Source organism: Lagopus muta, chromosome 10 (assembly GCF_023343835.1).
Source record: "Lagopus muta isolate bLagMut1 chromosome 10, bLagMut1 primary, whole genome shotgun sequence".
NCBI classification, from domain to species: Eukaryota; Metazoa; Chordata; class Aves; order Galliformes; family Phasianidae; genus Lagopus; species Lagopus muta.
Genome location: NC_064442.1, coordinates 2695232 through 2713428, shown reverse-complemented (window position 1 = coordinate 2713428; position 18197 = coordinate 2695232). Strand labels below are relative to the sequence as shown.

At 47.5% G+C, this 18197-nt stretch overlaps 1 protein-coding gene across 1 annotated transcript in view; it reads left to right on the top strand.

The window, feature by feature from the left end:
• The window catches only part of PLEKHO2 (pleckstrin homology domain containing O2), a 29337-nt gene that overhangs the window by 308 nt on the left and 10832 nt on the right, over window positions 1-18197 (top strand). The window contains exons 2-4 of the mRNA XM_048955948.1: window positions 3335-3487; window positions 10113-10229; window positions 17245-17349. Coding sequence (XP_048811905.1) covers window positions 3335-3487; window positions 10113-10229; window positions 17245-17349 — 375 coding nt within the window. The remainder of the gene's footprint in view (window positions 1-3334; window positions 3488-10112; window positions 10230-17244; window positions 17350-18197) is intronic.

The following is an 18197-nucleotide window of genomic DNA, read 5'->3' as shown; positions in this document are numbered from 1 at the left end:
CAGCCCCGCGGCTTGTGCAACTTGCTGCTGAGTTGGGGTGCTGCGGGAGGGCGAGCGGAGCGGGGCCGCTCCCGGTGGCACGCCGCTCAGGGCACCCCGCGCTGCGTCCCGCTGCGTGCTGTGCTTCCAACGGGCGCGAGCTGGGTGCTGGCCGGGTGCCTGGCAGCGGCCGTCCTTCTCCTCCTCCTTCTCCTCCTCCTCCTCTTTTGGGGAAGGCTGTCGTGCTTCTGCACGTGGAGCTTTTCACGGCCCCCTGATGCCACAGATCTGTTGGCAAGTTTAGCAGGTCCTCTCCTCCACGCGTCTCCTCACCCGATTATTCCTTTTTCCCTTCCACCCGACGAGGTTTTGCTGCTGATGCACGAGGAAGGTGCGGCAGGACAGGCTGCGGGCTCCGGGACATGCAACACTGGAGCTTGGCTTGCTCTCCCCGTGCTTAACTCCCCAAATGTTGTGGTGAAAATAAGGGCTTCTTCCAAAAGGGCCACGACAGCGGGGAGACCAAAAGGCAGCCCAGCGTGGTAGGGACTGAAAGTTGTCATTATCCGCCGGCATCCATGAAATTAATCTGTAGCACAAAAGTGCTTCCAGCTGGCGGCTGCACGCAGCGGGTGCTGCCGGGTTGGGGGCTGCGTGCCCTTCGTTGGCCACAAATGAGTCCTCCTGGCAGTGGGCAACGGTGCAACTTCCAGGGTCTCACATCTATGTGTGCGGTGTCTGGTACTGCTCCTGCATCATGCAGATGTGAAGTGCCAGCAACATGTCAGGAGTGAACGTGGAGGGGTAGGAAACGAGCTGAGGTCTGGGAACGCAACTGGGGATGCATCTGGAGATGCATCCGTGCTGCAGTATGGGATGGACCAGTTGCACCACTTGCTTGCCAAGTAAAATGCTCCTGTGCAGGGTGTGCAACTTGTGAAAGCACTGCTGCAGTCCGACTGTTGGCTTCTGCTGTTGTCAGAAGACACAGAAAGTGTGTGGTTTTGTGGGGCCCTAAACTCAGGGGGAGGAAGGCAGAAATAACTGCCTAATTGTTAAATTAAAAGCCATCCCACGTCTTTAATTTGACATCTCTGCTGAGCTGTAAAACATGAAGGTAAAGGAGAGTCCAACTCGTGCTGCACTTCTAATGCCACCATGCTGTAAATCGCACCAATGACTTGTACTGGCTGTGGGACCAGCGCCGCTGGCTCGGGCAGTGACAGAATAACTCAGTTCTTCCCTTGGTTATGCTGGCTCTCTTGGCTGATGTCAGTGGGTTTATTCTGATGGATTTACACCAGCATCAGGCACGAATCCAGCCCGGGAACATCCTGGAATGGCTATCTTAGTATTTCTTGCCTCCAGCAGAAGGAATACCCGCAGAAAGCTGAATTAACAACAACAAATCATCTCTTTGTGCTGCCCTCCAATTTTAGTCATGGAATCACAGGCAGCGAGCATGGAGCGGACACTGAGTCCTGCTCCCAGCGCTCTGCCCTGGCAAACCTCCCCTTGCTGACAGATCGAGGGGCTGCACAAGCCAGAGGCATGGGATGCCAGCACTGTGGGAAGCGCCGCGTGGTTGGGAGAGCATCCCATGCATGTGTCCTGCTTGTGTGTGGATCGAAGCGTCACTCCTGCTACAAACAGAGGGGGTGAGCAGCCAGGCTTTAGGCACAGACGGGGACAATTTGGCCCAGAAGTGGAAATCCTGATGGGGTGGAGAAAAGAGATTGTCCCAAGATGTCAGGGAGCTGGTGAATGCTGTGAGATCACAGGAGTGCAAGCATGAGAATTCCCTCCAACCAAAGCGGTGATGAGGATGGGTTGCTTTTTCAGCAGTAGATGTGAAGTGCTGCAACTTTATAGTGAGTCATTTTATTGTAAAACCATGGAGGAGAGGGTTTTCACACTGCAGAGTAAAGAGGCCACGGATAGGCTGATTTGCTGTGTGTTTTCAGGCAGCCATTTTGCCATCGAGAGAAAAAATAAAAATTGATCTGCAGAGCAGAAAACTCCAACCCATTTGGGAGTAGCAGGAAGACAGGCGAGGAGTCACTCTTGGTGCAGCTACATCCAAGCAGAACTGCTAGGTGTGAGGTCAAAGCCCGTGCCCAGTTACCCAAGCATGACATCAAAAGGGATGATGCACCAACAGGTCTGTATTGGTGCAGCCGTTGATGTTTGCTGAAGGAGCAAATCGCAACTGACTGCAACTTCCTGGCAACCTAAAAAAGTCGAGCTTAAAAAAACCACAGTGCTCCTCATTTCCCGGAAAAGTTGTTGGTGTGCTGCCATCCTGTCGCAGGGCCTGTCAAACACAGCACAGCACCAAGAAACAGCTTCATTCTGCAAAGTGCACCGGGGCTGCTGGCCATTTCCGTGTGATTTACCTTTACCTGAGGAAGTCTGGCTGTGTTTCAGGCATCGAGCCTCTTCCTGACCTTGCTGGAGGCTGGAATAAACGTTTGCACACAGCAAATTTAATCTGTTTTGCTTCTCATTATGGGTGCAAGTTCTATCTTTAAGGAACAGCTCACCCAAATACTATCCAAGGGTGTGTTTGCTGGGAGTCTGGTTCATGAAAACAGATCTGTTAGTAAGGCTTTCCTCTGGATTTTTGGAACCTGTCTGTACTCACTTGCCCTATCTCCACTCCCTTCTGGCCACGGGAGTGCCTGGCTCTGACTCCTTATGATGCACATGGGATTTCCTCATGGTAGGAAACATGATGTTTAAGCTACAGACATTCTGATTTGTTTTGTTTTGATTTTTCCCTATCAGCAGCTAGCTAGAGCCATTTGAGGATGCTTGGGGCTCTGCCTTGGTCGTGCATCCTTTGGTTTGTGAAAATACTGCTTAGTGCCATTACAGGCAACAACAGGTCCTGTGTCCCGGGAGAAAAGCCAAATCTGGGGTAACAGTGTGGTTCTGGGAAGGGCTCTGGAGGATTTGGGGTTGGCCTCCTCTTAAGGGTCACGAGTTTGGTGAGGTGTTTTTCTAAGGGGATTTGGCTCTGCTTGCTCCTGGGAAAGGCTTAGGGCAGCAGCCGTGCCGGATTCTGCATGCAGGGCAGCAGCAGCCTCAGGGTCCATGCCCACTCCCCAGCCCTGTTCCAGAGGTCTGGGCTGCGGGGCAGGAGCTGCCTGAGCTCTCTTCTTCCCTGTACAAGTGTTCTCTGGAAGATGCCAGTCTGGTCCCAGCCTTTCTCCCTGTGAGCTGCTGGGGAAGGACTGCACATGGTGGGTGCTGCGGTCTTTGCTGGGCAGGCTTTTCCAAGGCCTGTCATTAGATGGATGGAAGGTGCTCTCAGTGTAACTTCTCCCTTCTGCTTTTCTTGGTGGTCCTTCAGGATACAAAGGAGGAGGTCTCGGAGAAACCAAAGCCTGCTCCCAGTGCAGAGAAATTTGGCTGGATAAAGAAAAGCAGTGGAGGACTCCTGGGACTGTGGAAGGATCGCTACGTCCAGCTGCGGAAAACACAGCTCGTGGTCTATGAGGATGAGGTATGCTCACAGCTTAACCCCCTTGGGCAGGATCAAGTCCTCGGTGACACAGTCCTTTGATTTTCACTCCTCTTTCCAGCCCATTCCTTTCAGAAGGACTTCTGTAGATACTTTCAGGGAGGTTAAATGCAGAAGAGACAGCTGCTGCGTTTTAGAGAATATTATATACCATAAATATTTCAGCCAGTAAATATTTTGACAGTAGCATTGTTAAAAAAAAAAAAAAAGGCAACGGGGGCAGGACATCCTGTGAGAAGGTGAACAGGGTAAGACTTGAGGCGGAAGCAGGATATGTGCTCGCAGTTTTTGGCATTTAAGGGCTAAAACTGCATTGTAGCAGCCTGACTGCCCACCTGCTGCTGGAGGGCACGACTGGCAGCCCTGCAGCTGTTGAGCACTCCACAAGCAGCTGGAGCCGCTGGCTGCCAGGCTGTGCAGGGTCTTGTTTAGCCACGATGGACACAGGATGAGGTTGTGAGTGCTTGATTTATCCTTAAATAAGGACACGGTTTGGGTTTGGCTCATCCCTTCCTGTTGGTTGAGCAAGCCAGAGCTAAGAGAAGGACTCCTGGGAGCCTTTTCCTGAACTTCCCTAGATAAGTTGAATGCCTTAAGTTCATGGCTTCATTTAGAGCAGTTTCTAATCCAATGAGGAATAAGAGCCAAGCCAAATCTGCTCTGTATCTTCATGCGAGAAGAATGAAAAGTGAAATATCTCTGAGTCTGCTGCTCTGTTGTTGGGCCGAAAGGGCTCTGTAAGAGTGAGATTGTCCTCAGAGGTCCCCAGAGGAACATATTAGTGGGCAGATCACATAAGCTCAGCCCAGAGGGGTCTGAGACAGGGGCAGCTGAGGCTAAGCCCTGCTGGTATGTGTGCTTCTGTGGCACCTGGCACGAGAGGACTGGGGCATTTGTGGGCATCAGAACGCTAGAAGACAAAAGCAGCCCAGTTTCTGTGCAGCATGTCAAGAGAACGGGAATGGGGAAACACGTCAGCAGTTGCACTGCTGTGATGGTTTCAGGAACAACAGGACTGACAAAAGAGTTTGGTTCTCTTTTCTAAAAACAGTATTGCCTAATATGGAAGATTTGTTATGAGCGCTTTGGGTTAAATTATGTTACCTTCTGCTCTCCCCACATCCCAAGGCTTTCAGGAGGCGTTTGTTCTTGGTTTTGAAATGTCACGAAGAGTGCAAGAATACTGAAATGAGAAGTCAGGTCAGGTAACGAGGAGCTTGGAAGACAGGCAGAGTGGTGGGGGTGTGGAGACCTGCAGCTTTTCTGCAGAGATACAGCCTGTCCTGCAAACTGCTGGCTGTCTGCAGATCACATCCGAGTGCCCCAGACACCTGTTGACTCCAGCTGAAGCTACAGGAACAAACAGATTCAAATCTATAAACACGACATGGTGGGGGTTTTTTTTGTTGTTTTTTGTTTTTTGTTTTTGTTTAAACAGCATGCCTTTAAAAACAAGATACATGGAGGTTCTTATTACCACAAGGGAAAAAAAAAGCTTTTAAAGTAAGATTAATTTTCACAGACATTCAGAAGAAGGAAAAATCCTGATCATTTAAAGAGTTATTTTACTATCTCAACAAGGAAAATGGCATTTGTAACAACCAGACATAATGTTTTCTGGTAGCCTGCGGATTGTGGTAACATCCTGTAATAAATTGCATCTGTAAGCTACAGTAGCTACAAGGCTCCATTATTGTAAATAAGGGATCATGTTAATATCTATAGGCTATTAAAACTAGCTTATAGTGAAGTCAAATATCTCAAGAGAGGAAATTGCTACAAAATTATCTGGTAGCACAATAGGATAGCATGTGATTGTGCAGACTGACAACAAGGAAACTGAAGGAAATGGCAATTTTCTGTACTCAGGAGGGGTCCTGTTACTGCAGAATTGTAGTTCATGTTTATTACTGTATTTATCTTCCAGTAGCGTGAATTACGGCAGTGCTGCTGTCTCTGTCTCACAACTGGGGAAGTTTTGGAGATGAGAAGTGACTTGCCCAATGTCAAAGGAGAGTCTGTGGCGCAGCACGCTCTGGTGGCTTCTATTTCCTTATCTCAATCTGCATTTTTTGGCTCTTAAGAAGAGAGATTTTTAAATGGGATTATTCAGTGCTTGCTGAACAGGAGGTTAACAGCCCTCAGAAAGCAAGGAGATAAAATATTGGCTAACAGAAATACAAGCTAAGTTAGACAAAAGTAGTTATGTGGGAGGGAGGCCAGCTTCCATGTCTGAGGGCAAGTGGAGAGTCTGCTCATTGAAACCCATCCGATTTCCACGAAACGAGCTGGTGACTTGGACATGCTGTCCTTTTATCAGTCCCTGGTGCGTTGGAGCCCTTCCTGCAGAGGTGTTAACATTGCCTTCAGCAGTTGTTCCATATGCAGGCACACTTGTTTATGCAATTGCACAGGGCTGGCAGCTGCACTTGTCTCTGAAGTTTGTATGTGCAGAGTAACAGAAGAGAAGGCCAACAAAAGATGCTGGCAATAACATTGTAAGTACAGCCTAAGCGTAACACAAACACTGTATTTTAGCATCATCAATAGAAATCTCTTGGAATGTGCCTCTGACCTACCTTGGAAGCAGGTTCCCTATATTGCATCTGTTCATCTGTTTTAAAGCATAGCTACCTCCTGAAGGCAAATTGCAAATGGCCATTGTATTACTTGCAGCAGATGGTGGGTGAAAGCTGTGCATCTCTGTGCTGCAGGTTTCATCCAGCTGATGCAATGTATTCCTCGTTATCTGATGAGGCTCCATCCACAGGGCCCTGCAGGTGCACCCTGATGTGAACCTAGGACTCAGTTCAGAAGGATGTATGTACAAGGTACATATTACATACCCAAACGGCAGGAGAGATGCACCTATGCAAACACATACAGCTCTGTGACATTCAGATCCCAAGGAAATTACTGATGCATCTCAGTGACAGGCAATTGCACACAAGCCCACAAAGAACCAAATAGGCAGGTCATTTTGTAGTGATGTTTCCTGTCTCTGCATATTCTTGCTGGAATAAAAACCAAGCCCACGGAACTGCACAGGGCATCTGCAGAACAGGCAGTCCTGTGCAAAGAGGCCAGATGAATCCATGCCATCACTCCACGGATCAGAGAGAGTCAGTCTTTTTGATTTTAACTTTTCTTTCCCCTCTTTTGATGATTTTTTCTTTTTTCTTTTTTCTTTTTTTAAAGTATGCCACATGACAGGGCAAAAATCTACTGTGCAAGATGGCTGCTAGGGAGCAGAGGTTCCACGAGGCCTTTGGCTTCCTGTGTGACCTCAGCAGTGCAACTGATGTCTGCACTTCTGCATTGGTAAAGTGGTAGCAATGTATAACCAAATGTGATTTATCACTGCGCTTTGAGATCCTCAGATGGAAAAGAGGATTATTATTTCAAGCATTCCAGGCATTGTACAGAGAACGGAGGCTCATAGGCCATTAGGATGTATTGGTGATGCAGTCTTTGCTGGAAATTTTATTTTCAGATAAGTAAAAATTTTACCAGTTCTATTTTCCCTTTTTATCAACACTTCATTCAGGAAATTCTAGCTTTGCCAAATATGATTCCTTGGTTAAGCACATGCATTAATATGTATGGGTATTTAGTAATGTTCTCCCTCAGGCATTGAAATGCTTACAAACACACACATGTTTAAGTAGCAGTGTGTGCTCCACGAATAGCTAATGGTATTGTTTTTCTGCATTAAATCATGAGTGTAAGATTTTCTGTACCAGGATTTTAAGTGTCTTATTGATTGTCCCTTACAGCAACTACAAAAGCAATTTAAAAAGCAGGCACTAAAATCTATAGAGGGAAGAAGGCCTCAAGGGAACTCCCTGTTTCCTGGGCATGTCTGTAGCCATGGGAGAGGTGTGGCGATGGGCAGCAGATGCAGCCTTATGGGACACCCTGCAGGCCATGCTTTGCTGGGAGGAGAGACTACTGAGTGGGGATTCGGGCAGCTCAATCCAGCATTTGTGTCTTAGTGCAATAGGAAAGAATTGTTTTCACTTCCCTGGGATACAAGAGGCAAAATGCAGCAGGAGCTTGTGTCTGAGACCAGTTTGTAGGGGCAAGGCTCTGATGGAAACCTTGTCTCTGCCTGATGCTGAGCATCCTCCAGGTCCCAGGAGGTTGGAGGGACCTGGAGACTGTTGGGAGGGTCAGGCCCTTTGGTCTTTATCTGAGTCATAGAGAACAGAAATAAAAGATTTCTTTGTGCCCAGGTAGGCACACAGAGGGGCTGGCCATTTGCCAAGGGTAAAACAGAGACAAAAGTCCCATTTTGCCATTGCCTGAACTTCAGTCTTTTCCCTTACCTCATGCGTGGGGTTTTCTTTTTTCTCTGGCTGCTCTCTTCCCTGCCTTCCTTGAAAGGGATAACTTGAGAAGCTCAGAAGCTCCAGTCTCTGAGATGAAGGAGCAAAGTCAAGTCACTGCCCTTGGGAGGCAGGGCCCTGCATGTCCCTATCCTTTCTGTCTTTATTCCCTGAGCAGCCCATAATCCCAAAGCCTCCCAGGGGAAAAGGGGCAGCTGAAAGTCAAAAGACAGCGTAGCAGAGCTGCTCAACCTGCAGTGTCCTTTATGTCCTCCAGCTTCATCACAGCCCATGGCAGTCCATAGGATAAGGAGGATGGCTTGTGCAGGATCTGAGGGAAGTTTCCTGTCCAAGAGGCAGGCAGGAAGGCGTGGACAAGGGGGGTGGCACAGAACAACTGTGCTCTGCTGGAGGCAGAGCTGCTCTCCAAGGATGTGTAGGGTTGCCAGGGGACTCTGTCCAGATCTCTCATCAGTGTCCAGCCAAACCACCTACATTTACACCCCAAGCTCAGCAAACTTTCCCATAGGAGGTGGTGACCACAGCAGTCACGTGACAGCACTGAGATGTGGGTGGTCACCTACCCAAGGCCAGGATGAGATCACCGTCCCCTAGGCATGTATCACTAACCTCACCCTTCTCTCTGATTTGTTGGCTGCTGAGGGGTTATTATTTCCAGTTTTTGCAGTGACATTGCAAAACTAGGCAGCAGGAGCCTTTAAAGGGCTCAGTAATGTCAGCAGGATTTTATCTGTGAGGTTTTAGGTTTGGGCAGATTAATCTCCTCCTCCTAATATACCTCTTCCCAGTTCCCTGGTCACATTCACCTACTCAGTGTTAAACGAAATAAACAGTAATGCATAACAATAATAAACCTAAATTAGATCCAGACAGCCCTCTGTGGCTCAGAACTCGCTCTGCATTCTCGCATTGGCTCTGCTGTGCCCCCATCTCCAGATCAGAGGTTTAAAAAAAACTGAATGCAGCACGGGCTCTGCACAGTGACTTAAATGTCAAGTGGTAAGCGAAGGAAATTCCCCGCAGCCCACTTCCCTCTGAACTCTCCATTCCCTGCCTCCAGCCACGCAGTAACTTCCTGGCTACGACACATTTCCTCACCCCACACCCCCTTGCTGCTACAGAATTGCTAAATACAAACTCATACCACTACAAATATGAGCAGAGTCAGACCTGGGTATGGTCGTGGCTGGAGGTTTTAATTTAGGATGGTAACAGAGAGGTTCACGAGGCATGCTGACTGAAGCACTTTACTGGCAAGAACTGCTTGGCAATTCTCACTGCTTATTTATGTAATATGTTGCAAAAGGGAGTTTTGGTCTGTTCTGAGACATGAATAATATTATCTGCCTGGCGCTACACTGCAATTCCTATTAGGGATGGTGCTCTGCAGCTGAACTGAGCCATGTACCACGTGTGGAATTTTAGTTATGTTACTGGGAGAAATGAGCCAAGTTCACGGCCTGCAGTCATCAGTGCAGATACACCAGAGATAAATACTCCCCAATGGGACGTTGGCCCTGACAGTTGTGCTGGCTGTATGGGCTGCGTTTCCAGTCCTAGGCATTCTGACAGCTCAGAGCATGGCTGTGAGAGAAGTGTGTCCCAGTCACACGGGGCTGCCACCAACCTTGCTCACAGGAGGGCCAGGCTGCCTGGCTCAGCGTGCCGGCAGGGCTCAGCTCAGCCCACATCCACCACGGGCTTCCTGCAGGGCTGGGCAGTTGTGACGCCTGCTCCATCTTCTTCCCTGTGAAAAAGCAGAATAACGTTGGCGTCATTCATTGCAGGAAGAAGGTGATTTTGCCAGGCTAAGTGGGAACTTGGGGGGGCTTTGAGATCACATCAGGAAACCTTATGAAAGTGTGGGGTGTTACTTGTTGGATAGATGAACAAGAATCCATGCAGCAGGACTGGCAGCACTGTAGCTTGGCAAAATCCTTCTCACCTTGCATCTGACTGTGAATCATTGGAAGGAGCCACCAGACATGGAAGAGGCTGATGTTCTTGTCCACACTGCGTTATTTGCTCAGCTGCTGTGGACCAGTAGCCACACATCAGCCCATAGCTTAGAGACCTTCATGCTTTCTTGAGTGTGGGATACCAACCTGATCTGTGGGGGCTTGCTGTCTGCATGCAGATTTATTTTTAAGGCAGAAGAGCTTTTAGACAGATGCAAAGGGAAAACACACAGAGGTTGATGGTATATGACTGATTTCAGTGACTCCTATTCGTAATAATGTTTCATTCCCTCTCTGCAGGATGAGCAGAAATGCATAGAAACAGTGGAACTGGAGAGTTACGACAAGTGCCAGGAGCTGCGTGCACTACTAAAAAAGAAAAACCGTTTCATTTTAATCCGCTCCCCGGGTAAGAAGGTAGGATTGCTTTCTCTTCACCCTCAATTCTGCTAACTTCAAAATGAGTCCCCAGGCAGCAGACAAAAGGCTCTGAAATTTACTTGTTTGGCAGTTAGGAGAAATTGCCTGTGTTTGTGAATGGCCTAGGATGTACAGAGATGAACATCACTGTCCTGTAGACTTCATTCTTGTGCTGGGGAAAGGATCTTCCTTTTACTGGATTTACGAGAACATTTTACTCTTGATATTTTCCTGCTTTATCATTTTCTTTCTCCCAGTACTCCTTGAGCAGTGGTGTGAGACCATACCCTGCTGTTCCCACTGTGCCCTGAGTGAGGAAGTGTCCCTGCCCCAGCTGTGCATGCTGTAGCTTTGCTGAAGTTCCAGTGAAGTCAATGATGCCAATCCATGACTGGGACAGTTCCTGTCCTTGGACACGCTCATATGAGAATCTCCAAGTAACTGCAAAGTAGCTGCAAAGTTTCTTGCAGCCAAACAGTTCCTAGAAGAAAATCTGTTTTGGAGATTTAATGAAACTGTGCAATCTTAGCTGCCTATGCAGCACCTAGTTGTACCCAGAACCTAATAACCAGGCTGATGTTGCAAAGAAGTTCTATATCCACCTGAGCACAACTGTATGCAAGGAAGCCCTTTTGTCTTATGTATAGGCCAATATATGTTCATCATCACTGCACATACTTGGGAAGATTTTCTTCATTCCTGCTGACAGTGTATCAGCATCTTTCTGGGCTCAGATGTTTCTGTTGTTGCTCTTAAATAACTCACTTTGACTTACATTCTAATTTCAATGTGATTTTATTGGCTTAAAAGATCTTATTAAATTTTTCCATGCAGATCCGAGAGGTTGTTAGGGGACAAAAAAGAAATATTAATTTCCATAAGAATACGAACAGCCAAAAATATCAGCTTGCATGCATTTCCTCATCTCCATTTTGTTTGAATAAATGGAGACTGTTTAGTCCTTGCTGTCATTGCTGCTTATTCTTTCACTTCATTCACGTAGTGTTTATTTGTGTAACGCTGCCTCAAGACCCCAGCTGAGTTCAGAGCATCTCTGTGCTAAACTTGATTCACAACAACAAAACAAGGATAGTTCCCCTGCCCCAAAGCATTCACTTGGGCTGGGGTTGGGGTGGAGAGAGAAGGGGAATGATGTTTGTTTTGCAAGTAGGCCCAGTCTGCGTCAGGAAGAAAAGTGATATTAAGCACAACACACCAAGGTTATGGTAGCCTGGAATTTGAGCCCTCTGCTAGAGAGCTCCTGCTCAGCACTGGATACAGAGCAGTGAGTCTCTCCAGTTTGGCTGGAGGTTTAATGTTTGTTTCGTAACTTCATTAATCACAAATCATGTCAATTTTAGATCAGAAATGCCTAACCTTGGCAGGCTTGGTGCATTTTCTAGAGGGAGACGGGACCACAACAACTGCCCCTGCTGAATGCCTCTGGCTACCTTGTGTGTGCACACCTACTCCCAGGGAGGCAAATAATTGCATGTGTGAGCAGAGATGGAGGCACAGTAGGAATTAATAATTATTTGCTAGTATATTACTTAGGCAAAGTGTATAATAGCTGTATGTTTCTGCATGAATCAACAAAGAGTGTGGGATGTGTTCCTAAACCTTTTGTTTCTTTCTAAAGAAAGATATGTCCAAATTCTGCACTGAAAGGGAAACTTCATCCTTTTGGCATCCTGGCAAGTTTACATCTCCCCTGGTTCTCATGCCAGTGATTAAATGGAAACCTAGATAGCAGCCACTTTTCATAAGGCTCTTTTGGTAAAAGGGAAGGCTTTTATAAATGAAAAGTTCCCTGTTTGTAGCTCCTCTCCCACCCTCCTTTTGGCTGGGAGTCTGGTGAGGGTGTTGACACGCACCGTGCTTTTGCAGATGTTAGAACAAACTTCAGTAAGGAGCCCAACATACACAACTGTCCTTCTTCTGTTTTGGAATTGCAGCTGTGGCAATAGATATCTGCTCAACATTTTCCTTTGGGGAGACTAGCTGCCATCTGCAGCTTGCACTACAGCTTGAAGTCACCCTGTGAAGTGCCTTGCCAAGCCCTTCCATGTTTCACTAGTGTTCTCAGCCCCTTATCCTGAGCACAGGGCTGGAGAATGCAGAAAGCAAGCGAATAAAGCCAGGAAAGGCCATTTCTATTCCAGTGTGCAAATAGAAATGTCACTGTAGAAAGCGGGGATCCGAGTTCAACTTTGGGGGAATCCAGGTTTAAATACTTGATGGGATGTTTCTGAAGAGCAAAGGACACTTGGAAAGAGCAAACAATAAAACAGAAACTGTTCAGACCCTTCCCAGAGTCTGATGGAACTGTGAGCTCAATGTAGGACTGTGAACTCTGCTCACAGTGAATCTATCCGTTAAAACAGCTCTGTAGCTACAGTTGCACCCAAATAAGTAAGCTGCCTTGCTAAGCACTGCTCTTTGATGGCAATACCCCAGATTTTGCTTGCCCAGATCACAAGATAACACTTCTGTGAAGCCACAACAATATGAGCGTGTCACACGCCTGCACTGGACAGCTTCCTTATGTGGAACTGAAACAAAGTGCTGTCCCCAGTGCTTTGGTTCTTCAGCAAAGGAAGTTGGAAGTGTGCAGAAGACCCATTCTGCTTAGAAATCTCAAATGCTTCACGTCAGTCACACTAATTAAATGAAAACTGCTGAACAGAGAGAGCCGAGCAGAGAATTTGTAAGAAGGGGCAGCAGCCTTGGCTTGGAGACCTTAAATGTACTCATGATGCAAAGAGCAGCATAAACCATGCCTTCTCGTGTAAGCTGCCTAGAGACTCCAGAGATTGGCACAAGTCCGGTATTCGGCAGGTCTGAAAGCCTTCAGCTACCAGGATGAAGAATGGGAAGAAAGAGGGTGGCAGTATGGGAAAGAGTCCATGGGCAAGTGCTGCAGCTTCCCACACGTCCTGCCCAGCACTGCCAGGCACAAACTCAGCGCTCGTGGAAATTTCCACTACTTTGTTTTTTTTTTCCCTCAGTCGACTTTGGAGGTACCTGTGGCTCCCTTCAGCAGGGGCCCAAATTGGAAGCTGACAAGATCTCAGTGAAGCACATTTGCTTGTGCTCTGAGGGGATGCTCCAGGAGTCTGCCCAGGCTGAGTGTGGCAGAGGTGCTGCGTTATTCCCAGGGATGAGGCAGCTCTTGGTTCAGCTGCAGAAAAAAAACCAGGAATCCCCTAATTGATCGTCCCCTTGCTTCTACTTTTTCCTCTGTGATCCAACCTGACGAGGACTCAGATTCAGGAGATCACATCTGGCAGATAGCCTCTGCTGCACCCTGCGTGGTTACTGACCCAGCTGTGCTCTGGCATCTGCTGGAGGTGACCCTCAGTGACAAAAGTCAGCAGAGGAGAATGTGTTCCCACACCTCAGCCAGCAGAACACAAGCAGTTCACAGGCTAGTTTAGCCTACCCTTGCCAGCAGCTGAAGCTTTGCACTGAAATGGCTTAGAATACACAGATTTCTGTCACTCACCTCTTGACAGATTGGTAGCATCAAGCAGAAGAGCTCAACAAAGAGCTTGTATTGGTAAATGTCAAAAACTGCAGCTTTTGGGTTCTCCGGGCTTGTCAGATAAATCACTTAGGGCTGGCCCTGGGCAGTGGGGTCAGCATAGCCATGAGACTGTCCCTGCTTGCAGAAGAGTGATGTCTGAGAAGACACAGGGCAGTCAGAGAGAGGTGCTCACTGTCGTCACGGGCAGCGACCAGAGTGTGAGCCTCTTTTATTGCATGACATGCAGCCAGTGATTCAGCAGGAACTGACTGGCTGCGCTGTGCTCTGAACTCACTTACAGTAAACTGCATACACTGTATTCATGGCTCACAATGGCCACTATCACATTAGGTTCAGTCTGACAGCTTTTCCTGGCACACCAGGCAGTTGTTTATGTCATGAGTCAGTCTCAGCTGGCTTAGCAGGTAGGAAGGCAGATGGGCTGCCCTGCTTCCTGGCTTTAGGCTTGGTGTCACTGACCCTCTACCTAAAATTGCTGCTGGAGATCAGACTAAAGCTAAATGGAGATCAGGCTAAAGCTGTGTGTCCTCTGATATCTGAATACTCAGATGAATAAAGACAAAGTAAATTAATTTGTTCCTTATCTCACTCTAGTCTACAGAACCACAGTGGCAAGCAGAACTGAGAACAACATCTCTGGCTTGTTCCTCTATTTCCTCAGCTTTATAGAAAGCTTCCATCCCAATACGGGCAAACCCTCTCACCCCAGTGCCCGTGGTGGAGGACATGAACTTCAGAGGGAGGCAGACAAGCAGTGCAGTGCAAGGAAACAATGAGGCTCTGTACGGCAGCATCCCAAGCGCCAGCCTCAGAGCTCCAGCAGCCTGATTTTTCCTTAGTATCTGTGGATATTATGCTAAAAAGGAAAAAAATGTTCTTGTAGAAAGGAAACTTGAGTGCAATGGCTCTGTGCTGCTGCCTTTGGAGCATCTCCCCGCGCTTTCCCCTCCCCCTGCTGTCCACTCGGTCTGTGATCGGCGGCTGCAGCGGTTGGTCAGCATGAAATAGGCCATGCCAGAGGGACACCTCAGCTTCTCAGTAATGACCAGCAATTCCTCAGGGCCTTCACTCTGCCCTGCTGCGCAGTCGCGAGCTGACAGCAGCACTCTGTCACAGTCAGCTTTGGGAAGTCAGCGGCTTTTGTCCTGGGCAGAGAATAAGGCACAGGAAGTGGCATTAGAAGAGGAAGCTTGAACTAAGGCAGGAATCCTTCCCTTGAACGCCATTTATGTTTGTAAACCTTGGTGCAGGATGCCAGGTCTTTGCCAGGCAGTGCAGCAGCACAGCTGCTCACAAGTAGAGCTTTCTCAGATGCTTTTGTAATCACAAAACTTTGGGGTGAAATCATTTCCAAACAAAGAAGTTTTCAAGCACACACAAAAACAGGCCTGCTTAGGCTAAAACAAAACCTGGCTGTCATGTTCTGGAGCCTTGCCTTCCTTAGATTCCCTGGTTAGTGTGATCCCTCTGCACCCCAGACAAAGAACCCTTTTTCCAGAGTGCTGTGGTTGAGGCCCTAACCTCTTCTCTGGGCTCTTAAAAAGGCATTTGGCCCCATCACCTTATGTGCAAACTAATTGAACAAATATACTCTCCCAAAAATGCTTCTTAACTCCCTGCTGGCCATGCTGGCTGCAAAGGCCTTGAGCTTTGTTGCTGTGGTGTGCAGGTATAAAACCTTGGCACTGCAGCGAGCAATAAATGCAGAAAGGAAGGGTAGCATGTTCCTAACTAAACAGCCAGGGTGAGTGTAAGGAGATCAGGCTTCAGCTGTACAGAATTTTTAATGGTGCTGTAAGGGTCAGGAAAGCATCCCTACTGGGAGGCCTCGAGTATAGGCATGTAGGATTTCAGAAGTTGCTGAAACCCCGAACAGTTGCTGCCTCGTTGTACCATAAACAAAACAGGAAGCTGCTAAGAGCACTAGCCTTGTCACCCTCATTTTGTATAGTCTGGATGTTCTGACCCTGTTGTGATTTCAGAATGTGGGGCCTGATTTACAAAAAGGCTGAGACTGCAGCTGGTCTTGAAGGCAGTACAAATGACTGTAGGATGTTAAATACCTGGAAAAAAATATTTTAACTGAGGCTCTACTAGGATGTGGTTTAGGTAAGCCTCTATGTAACTCACCTCCCCACCTGTAAAATGTGGATGATTGTTCTGAAAAGTAGTTTGTGAAGCCCTCAGGTATCGTAGTGATAAGCAGCAAAGAAGAGATCATCAGTGGAATTGGTAATTCTGTCTTCGGGGCAGGGCTGCAGCGCAGTGCCATCAATATTGACCCACACAGCACACTATGAGATAGCGCAGTAGGAAGCTCCACCCCTGTCATTAGGGATAGACACATGAGGAACTTGTGTGGTGGCTGGGTTAAGGTTACCTAGGCAACTTTGGGATTTTCCAGTTTTTTTGAGTGCTTGATTTTGCAGCTTTCGTGATGTTCTTTAGCACGAGAGCATTTATCTGTGTCTGTACAGTGCAGATTGCAGCTATTTGGATTCAGTGGAGCTATGTGGATCCAAGCCAGTCTGCTATACAGTAACCTGTAATATGAAGATGGTATTTTTCTCACCTGAAGTGTACTTTGGGGCAAAACTACACAATAGCACACAGCAGAAAAATAAATAGCATCTTACTTATTGTTCCTGCTGTGGTCAATTAGAGATTAAAAAGCACAGCCCTGGGATGACTCTGGAGGAAGGCAGAGCTGGTTGAATGGGGGACAGCCATACGATCATTGCTCCCGTCCTCATTTTTGTCCTGTGCTTTTTTACCAGCTGTCTCTTTTATGGCCTAAGATTGTTCTGTATTCTTAGGATAGCTGTTCAGACCCCAGAAAATGTACATCTGTAGAGTCCGCTTTTATTTTCTTCATTTGCAAGCAGGAAAAGATATTGTTAATTTTTTCAGTTATGCTGCGCTTAGCTGCATCCTGTCCACGTGCAGCTGAAGCAGGGTTGGTGCAGCCAAGGTCAGAGCCCTGATTCCTGTATTGGCTCTGCTCTGCAGAGCCACAGGAACAGGGAAGCAGGCAGAACCTATGGCATGTGGGTTTCCTACTTGCAGCCTGTGGCAGAATTGGAGATAAAGCAGCTGATAGCATCTGAACTGCCACAAAACAACTTGCACTCAGTCTGATTCGCTGCACGCAGTTTGACCATTCACTGTACAAACAACTTTCTGCTATAAGAGCTATTCCATAGATTTTACAGAAGTAAGAAGCTCATAACTTACTTACTACTTTAATTGCTAATTGCAAAAATAGAACGACAGCAGCAAACAGCTCAGCATAACAAAATTCTGTTCACAGGAGCTATGAAGGGAAGTACTTGCCAAAGTGCAAAGGAATCTGTACTTTAAACACAGACTGGAACTGGATGTTATATAAAAACTGAAGGGATATACAGAATGCAGAACGCTGCCTCTCTGTAATGCTTAGGCAAAATTCTCTCTCTGCTCTTGCAGGTTCATGATATCAAATTTCAAGCTGCAACTTTGGAAGAAAAGGAATCGTGGATAAAAGCCCTGAATGAGGGCATCAATAGAGGCAAAAACAAAATATTTGATGAGGTAAGAGATGCTGTTTTCAAACTCATGTACTTCTGTGTCACTTCTCATTCACTGCTTATTTAGCTAGCAACAGAACTTGTGTGAGACCCCAGGCTCCCTGTCCTTCCTGAATGCCAGGCACTGCCAAAGGAAAGAAAGCCCATTCACAGGTGGATGCAAGGCAGACCAAGCTGCATCCTTACAGGCTAGGAGTCTTTAGTCCCTCTAGTTCCCAGCCCAAGAGGCTCGATCATATCAAGGGGTGTTTGCATCCATTCTGGTAGGGTTAGAAGCAGGCACAGTAGGATAAGTAGATGGTACAGAGACATCGTCAGTGCTGCAAGAGCTAACATCTCACTGAGAGACCCATGGGACACCAGAGCTCACCAAAGTCAGTGGGAGATGGTCTGATGGCATCAGTGGCTTTTGGTGACATGGTGTTCCCCTGTCCTGGAGGATGCGACTGGCTGCGACTGGCAGGACTTGTCTTCCCCACATTGTCATGATGCCCAGCACCAAGCAGCCTGGAAATTGAGGTATTTGGTTAGGACAGTCTTCAAGACTGGAAAAATGTGCAGTGACTCAGTCCACCAGCTATTCTTGCTTCAGGCTGGAGAGAAGTCCAGTGGAAAGTTACTCCAAGGTTTCTCAAGCCCATGCACTCTTCCTGCCTTTCTCTCCACTGGCCCTAGTTCCCCACTCATTCTGGTGTGCAGAGGCAAGGATGAAAACTGCACATCCTCAAGCCTGACTAACTTTGCCCTGCTCCCTGTTACCTTGTAATTGGCCCCTAATTAAACTGAAAGAGCAGTATGTATTCTTTAGTTGTTTTTGTAACTGAAAGGAAGTGTACAAAACCACCATTACAG